This window comes from Eufriesea mexicana, unplaced genomic scaffold (genome assembly GCF_001483705.2).
Source record: "Eufriesea mexicana isolate 0111107269 unplaced genomic scaffold, ASM148370v2 scaffold2589, whole genome shotgun sequence".
Taxonomy (NCBI): Eukaryota; Metazoa; Arthropoda; class Insecta; order Hymenoptera; family Apidae; genus Eufriesea; species Eufriesea mexicana.
In genome coordinates, this window is record NW_016910642.1 from 25,971 (window position 1) to 33,960 (window position 7,990).

The 7,990-nt window shown below is 43.6% G+C and overlaps 3 protein-coding genes across 3 annotated transcripts; 2 read left to right on the top strand and 1 right to left on the bottom strand.

Moving 5' to 3' along the window:
• Nucleotides 1-1,058: 1,058 nt before the first annotated feature.
• LOC108550236 (RNA-directed DNA polymerase homolog) lies at nucleotides 1,059-1,577 on the top strand. Its single transcript, XM_017903933.1, is given in 1 exon segment — nucleotides 1,059-1,577. A coding segment is annotated over 1 exon segment (519 nt).
• A 1,096-nt stretch (nucleotides 1,578-2,673) lies between these two features.
• On the top strand, nucleotides 2,674-3,582 carry LOC108550237 (protein NYNRIN-like). Its single transcript, XM_017903934.1, has one exon. The coding sequence runs from the start codon at nucleotides 2,674-2,676 to the stop codon at nucleotides 3,580-3,582; it is 909 nt and encodes a 302-aa protein (XP_017759423.1).
• Nucleotides 3,583-6,823: 3,241 nt separating this feature from the next.
• On the bottom strand, nucleotides 6,824-7,717 carry LOC108550238 (uncharacterized protein K02A2.6-like). The gene has a single exon (XM_017903935.1). The coding sequence runs from the start codon at nucleotides 7,715-7,717 to the stop codon at nucleotides 6,824-6,826; it is 894 nt and encodes a 297-aa protein (XP_017759424.1).
• Between the last annotated feature and the right edge of the window lie 273 nt (nucleotides 7,718-7,990).

The following is a 7,990-nucleotide window of genomic DNA, read 5'->3' on the forward strand; positions in this document are numbered from 1 at the left end:
GCTCCAACTGGAAAGAAGCGAAATGCCGTCTACTCGAACAGTGCCTCAGAACCGCAGCAACCGTTAAACTAAAATGAACCAGTTCAAAGGGGCGAGAGTTGGTTTTCAAAACAGATTGGCCCACTATTTCCGTTTCACAAATTGGGCGGAAGAGCAACAACTTGACGATTAGCGGAACTGCCAATGGACGATCACTGCTGCTGACTCTCGATACGGGCGCGACTCATTCTAATTTGAGACCGGATCTAGCAGGAGAGACCGTAGAGCCGCTGTCTGGCTACAGGTTGTTTACGGCAACTGGGGAAGAAGCGAAAATTTTGGGAAGTGTGACCTGTTCAGTTTTTATTAGAACCTTGATCGTGGTGCACACCTTCCTTGTAGCTGAGATCATGGATGAAGCGATAATAGGAGTTGATTTTATGTTAACAAGCGGTCTAACAATGGACCTGAATAGAAGAGTGTTGTCTTGTCAAAACATGGAAATACCCTTGTATATCGGGTATGAACACAGTGTCCAAAGCAGGAAGATAATCGTGAGTCATCGTCAGCAGATTCCTCCTAAATTCGAAGCGATCGTTTGGACGAGCGTGGACGGGGATTGTAGCGAAGACGAGTTGTGCGTTGTCGAAGCAGGAGAAGAGGTATCGCGTGTGTTTGGAAGGTCTTTGGTGAAAATAGAGTAGAACGCACGGATCCCGAACGGATTTGGGACTCTGGTTACACTCCATAAAGGAATACCGATTGGGAAATGTCAGAGCATGGAAGCTGTAGTTAATTTTGTAGATCTTCCTCAGAGCTGCGGTGGCGAATTTTCCGAACCATGTCCGGAAACTGCCAGGTTCTTTAATATGTGGTTAAGTGCGGTGAGGGGGTTGGAAAGAAAGAAGGCGAAGAGGATGCTGGAGAAATATGCCCATTTTTACAAATAAGGACAGTAAAGCTGGAAGAACTTCCATCGTGAAACATCGAATAGTCCGGGAGATGCGATACCGATCCGGCAAGTTCCACGAAAAGTTCCACTGGCGAAACGTGGAGAGGCAGACCAAATTGTGAGGGATATGCAAGAGAGCAGTGTGATTGAGCCATTAACAAGCCCTTGGAGCACACCGGTCGTGCTAGTTAAGAAAAAGGATGAGAGTACTCGTTTTTGCGTGGATTACAGAAAACTGAATGATGTTACAAAAAAGGACAGCTACCCTTTGCCTCGGATAGATGACACTTTGGATACTTTAACGGGCGCTAAATGGTTCTCTACGTTAGATTTGAAAAGCGGTTATTAGCAGGTGGAGGTCGTGGAGTCTGGCCGGGAGGAAACTGTCTTTAGCTTAGGGGATGGATTGTGGCTGTTCTCCGTGATGCCTTTTGGGCTTTGCAATGCTCTTGCAACCTTCGAGCGTTTGATGGAACACGTGCTTAAAGGCCTTAACTGGAAAACTTGTTTAGTTTATCTCGATGACATCATCGTTATGGGAACAAGTTTTGACGACCACCTCAAAAACTCGGAGGAAGTCTTTCAACGATTCGCTCCTGCTGGGCTTCGGCTGAACCCTATGAAGTGCTTCCTGTTTAAAACGTAAGTTACATACCTTGGACATAATGTGACAGCGGAAGGCGTTCAGACGGATGATGAAAAAATGAAGTCTGTCAGAAATTGGCCTCGACCAACTAACGTGAGCGAGGTTAGAAGCTTTCTTGGACTTTGCACTTACTGTCGGCGGTTCGTTCCAGGATTTGCGAATGTGGCAAAGAGTTTACACAATCTCACCATGAAGAACTACCCATTTATATGGCTCGAAGAACAAGAGAAGACGTTCCAACAGTTGAAAGAGCTTCCTTACACAACTCCCATATTGGCAAATACAGTCCCGGGAAAGAAGTTCCTTCTGGATACGGATGCCACTGCCCACGGTATAGCGGGTGTTCTGTCTCAAGTTGTCGACGGTCAGGAGGTTATCGGCTATTACAGCAGAGTCCTAGGCAAACCGGAGATGAATTACTGTATGACGAGACGTGAACTGTTGGTAGTTGTCGAATGTGTGAAGCATTTCCATAAATATCTGTATGGGCAGCGCTACCATTTAAGGATGGATCATGCAGCGCTAAGATTGTTACTCCAATTCAAGAATACGGAGGGGCAAATTGCACTGTGGATAGAGAGGTTACAGAATTATGACTTTGAAATCGAGCACCGGAAAGGCGGCCATCACGGAAACGCGGACGCACTCTCCCGACGACCTTGTGCATTGGAGCACAGACATTGCTCCAAAGCGGAGCGATGTGAAGGAATGATCAACGTGCAATTGTTGAACCTAACCGGATGGTGAATGAGAACCCTGCGCGAGACGGAACAGCCAACTAAACGACGTCGACCTAGCTAAACTCCTTAAAGCCAAAGAGAGGGAAGAGACCTTCCAGAGAAGAAATATTTTTGAGAGTCCGGTAGCTAAGGCTTATTGGGTGCAGTGGAACAGTTTGAAGTTGATTGATGGAGTCCTTCACCGCGTTTGGGAAAGTGAAGACGGGAAACACGTTCAAAATTTGATGGTTGTTCCAAATCCTGAATTCCTAACGTCTTAGAAGAGTTTCACAATTGACTGAGCGGAGGCATTTGCGTGTCATAAAATCTTGGAAAAAGTTAAGCAGCGATTATACTGGCTCAATTGCAGGGAAACAATGGCCGACTGGATACGCAATTGCGACCAGTGCATGGCTGCGAAAGGTCCGAAAACTAGAAGTAAAGAAAGAATGCGTCAGTACAACGCGAGAGCGCCATTTGAACGTTTGGCTCTGGATAAAGCAGGTCCTTTTCCTTCCAGCGACGCGGGAAACAGATATGTACTTGTGGTCATGGACTATTTCAGCAAGTGGCCAGAAGCCTATGGGTTACCCAACCAGGAGGCGAAAACGGTTGCTGAAGTTTTCACTCAGAACTGGTTGACTCGGTTTGGAATACCTATTGAAATACATCCCGACCAGGGTAGGAATTTTAAATCATCTGTATTTAGAGAAATGTGCTCCATGTTGTGCATCAAGAAGACTCGGACGACGGCGCTGCACCCTCAGTCTAATGGAATGGTTGATAGATTCAACCGAACCCTTGACGGACATTCACGGAAGGTCATGCACAAAAGTCAGCGGGATTGGGGCAAACACATCCAGATATTCTTGCTGGCTTATCGTGCTGCGCTGCACGAAACTGTTGGACATGCACCCGCTAAAGTTCTCTTTGGAATGGACCTGAGGCTTCTAGCGGACCTTAAATTTGGAAAGAAACCGGGTGAAGCTTTGGGTATAGGTAAATACTGGACAACTTCCAGGGACGAGATAGAAGATTTGCACCATTTCGTAAGGCAAAGGACGCGGCTCATTATTGACAAAATGAAGGACCGTTGCGACCGTGGAGCTAATTCAGACGGGTTCAAGGAAGGTGATTTGGTTTTGCTCTTTAACCTGCGGAGAAGAAAAGGATTGTCCCCCGAAACTCCAAACATCGTGGGAAGGACCGCTAAAGTTGGTTTATCGTGTTCAACCTTGTACAAGAGGCCGAAGCAAAATCAACTTGGAGAGGCTGACCCCTTATGACTCCAAGAACTCTGTGTCAGAACGAGACGATCTGACTTTAGCGGAGAGCAGTGTTACGACATCATTACCACCCGGTATTCGGCCAAGAAGAGCGGATCGTAACTTCAGTGCAGAATAATCCAGCACCTCCCAGAATGTTCGATTTAAATAATAATCGCCTGTTCACTATAAAAGGAACTATAAAAGGTCTTTCATCGAAGTTCAGAGAGTGCTGTCAACATTTTCAGTAGGGAAAATCTATTCTGACGTTTTAGAATTCTTCGGCAATCCAGTGATCGAACTTGAAGACTAAGAATTACACTCGCGATTTGTAACAATAATGACATTCGCTGATGATACTGTAATAATAGCTACAAATTCTGGCCCAAAGGTGGCAGTAAACATACTTCAAAAACACATAAGGAAAATAGAAAAATGGCTTGCGGATAAAAAAATTAAAGCTAACCCTGGTAAATGTAACCATGTCACGTTTGCACTTTGCAAGCAGAATACACCAAATATTACATTAAATAGCATTTTAGTACCCCAAACAAAACAAACAAAATATCTAGGCTTACATCTGGAAACAAGACTTACGTGGAACCAACATATTAAATCGGTAATAGAAAATATAAAAATAAAAAGGAGACAAATGTATTGGCTGACTAGTAAAAAATCTAAGCTTAGCATGGAAAACAAACTAAAGACCTATAAGACAATCACAAAGCCTGTGTGGACCTATGGAGTTCCCTTATGGCAGCAAAGAGCCATATATCAAAGCTTGAATCACTACAATCAAAAGTACTGAGAACTGTCGTTAATGCATTAAGGTACTTAAGAAATTCAGATATACGAAACGATCTAAATATTCCAATGGTTTTAGGAGAGGTAAACAAATATGCCGTCAAACACAAGGAGAGGATTGTAGCACACCCTAATCAACTTACCGTAAAAGTGTACGAAAAACCGACAGTAAGAAGATTAAAAAGAAAGCATCCCACGGACCTGGTACCCGAATAACAAAACGTGAAGAACAATCTTATGGTGAAATCTCAATGGGGCTATCACACGCGTGTTATGAATCACACGTTAAATGAATTTACCAAATATCTATCGGACAAATTATAAAGTTCTAATAATAAAATATATTTATGAAACGAAACGTATTAAATATGTGTTCAATATTTATGACGTATAAGTGAAAATAATCATGTTTTGCTCTTATGTTTGCACATTTGCAATGTATTATTCAAGTATAAATATTTTACGGATATCATTTGTCACTTTATCATGTCACTTTACCGAACTTCTTGGTAGTCGATTTGGGAGTGTCATAGAAGAGTGGGTATTATTGGCGACAGTGTAGGTGGAGCAAATGGAATACTCCTCTTGCCCAGCACCCGAACGAGTTGACTTCTTTTCAGCCATGCATAGTACATCACTGCTTATTCTGTTGCCTACCCAACATTCCTACAAATATAAGTCTAATTCGAAACAAGAAAAATGGAGAAACGTTTCCTGTTCAGAAATAAAGAAAGTGTTTCGAATATTTATTTTAATGGGACAATTAGGAAGAGAAAAGATAAAGGAATACTGTTCCGTTAATCCATATTTGGCAACACCTATCTTTTCAAAATTAATGAGCAAGAATAGGTTTGTACAGGTTATGAAGTATTTATATTTTAACGATAACGTGAAAATGAACGAAAACAGCGATAGACTCTGAAAAATAGAACCTGTTTACAATTATCTAACAGAAAAATTTAAAATTGTTTATATTCCTCATCAAAACCTGTCGCTAGATGAAGCCATGATCCCTTCGCGTGGGAAATTAAAATTTAAGACGTACAATTCAAGAAAGTTCACCAAGTATGGAATACTTGTGCTAGTATTATCGGAGAGTTAAACTGGATATATATGTAATATAGAAATAGTTGGTGAAATCGATAATAAAGATATTTACTATACCAAGAGCAGGTAGCAGGAAAAAGATTGGGTTCTAAAATTAAAGAAACCAATAGACGAGCTCAAACAATCAGCGAGCGTTTGGAATGGATGTTTGACAAAAGAAAGTAGCGAAATTACATTACACCGAATTAAAAGCGGATCCATGTCTTCATGTGAAAGGTAAAACGAAGGTGAAAAGTTATATAATAACTGTTGGAGAAATCGATAATGAATATATCGATTATATCGGCACAGAAGCAACGACGCCATCGGACGGCGCAACATGTAAAATTGTCGATTGAACTGTTTTGCGGTAATTCTCGACAGTTCCGTAGGAATCACGGTTGTTGTATAAGTTGATAAAGCTGACAGGTGATTATTAAAAAAGGGTAAATCACGGAAAGTTAGTAAAGAGTGTAGTGAACAATGGCGGAGTTACCACGTGTTGCTATTTCAAAATTGAACAATGATAATTATCAATCGTGGAGATATAAGTTGGTACTGCTCCTCGGTAATGAAGGCCTCAGACGAGGACATTTATATGAAGCAGCCTCAGGAATACAAAATCAGCGGGAAAAAGAACCTAGTTGTAAAATTAAAAAGAAGCATATATGGCCTAAAGCAATCGGCCAATAACTGGAGCAAACGAATAACTATGGAACTCGATGGCATGGAATACAAACGAGGTAAACCGACCCTTGTCTTTACACTAAATCTCACACTAATGGTAATAAAAGTTACATAAGTATTGTTAGATCCGCTATCGATCGGTGCTCTCGTCGATAGTCAGGACACCACTATCTCGGTGACCCTTGACGCCGGGGTTATACAGGGCCGGGCCCCGGTACCGGAAAGTTCGGGAAACGATCAAAGGCGTCCCGCCAATATTGGCACGCGAATCCTCACGAACGTCCCAGACCCAACATTCCTCCCTCTCTCAAGGGTTATCTTTCACCGGTAACTTCTAAGACTCGCCAACGTTTCGTAATTAACGTCGTTACGACATTGGCGGCGAGGGCAGGAAGCAGGTTCCTTGGGTTGTTGCATTTCGCCAGCCGAGTTGGATCGAGCGGTAGAATTCGGAGCCTGTAGATCTGGTAGCGAAGACGGATGAGATCTGCCAGCTGATGGTTGTCCGGTTTCGTCAGGCGCGTCTGACTGATCTTCTACTTCGTCGATGATGTCGATGGGTGGGCTTCTCTTCCAAATCTGGTTGAAATGTCGCGTCGCAATCTTATTCCCAATTCGGACATCGGCAATCGACGTTCCTTTGACGTTTGTAATTGAGCGGCAGACACGGGGGCCGTTTGAGAATTTAATCATTACCTCCTCCCCTTCCTCGAAGTGCCTGGTTCTGGCCCCATAGCGACGGTCGAAATGATCCTTCGTGTCTTGCTGAGCGGATGACAAGGGCAACGTACCAGCGGGAGCGTTTGAATATGTCCAATGAAGTTCGAAGTCTACGTGCGAAGAAAATTTCAGCTAGCGCTCTATCTTGTAACTCTCTATGAGGTGTGTACTTGTATGTAGAAACGATGCTGTCAAGGTTGTCACACGAATCATCGAGAGCCTTCTTTACAGTTTGTACCACGCGTTCCGCCAGACCATTGCATTGTGGCATGTGCGGAGGGCTCCGTAAGTATTGGATGTTGAATTCCGAACAAAGTTGTGCAAACTCTTCGGAAACGAATTGCATCCCGTTGTCGGTGACGAACGTTTCGGGTGGTCCATAATCTCGAATCAGGATTCGACGGTAGTTGGCTAACCCACGGGTTGTCATTAGGATCATCCATGTAGCATCCAAAAGACGACTGTAACTGTCCACGGCCACCGAAATAGCGTTACCCTTCCTGGGTTCCGCGAAATCCATATGAACTGGTACCCAGGGTTTGCCTGTATCCAGCCAAGGTGAGAGTGGAACCTTGACTGGTGCAATCAAGCTTCCTCGGCATCTGGAGCAATTGTCGACCAAGTTCTCGACATCCGTTGAAAGCCCCGGCCAATAGAAATTATGCCGAACTAAATTTTTCATTCCACGAATTCCCGGATGGTTTCGATGCAACACGTTGAGCACGTCGTTTGCGAACGCGTGGCTGATGGTACTACTACGCGATCGCCAACCATAATGATGCCGTTCACGATAAAAAGAGCATCTGACGGTTTGTGGTACGGCCGAAGGTTGGGGTCGTCCGGAATCGAAATTTTCCATCCATTACGCATGCTCTCGATGACTTTCTGCAGAGTGTAGCGTCGCTTGAAGTAACAATAGTCACGTTATGACTAGCAGCTTTTGATCCTGTAACTGCCGTAGATAGTATGGTTAGGTCGTGGTCAACGTCAACTGCAGCGATAATTGTTTCAACTACGGGGTCATAAGCATCTCTTTGAGATTCGACGATTAAACGTGATAATGCTGTGCCTGCTTGACCAAACGCATCTGTTCGAATGTACTCGATATTGAAGTCTTAGCCAATCAGTCGGA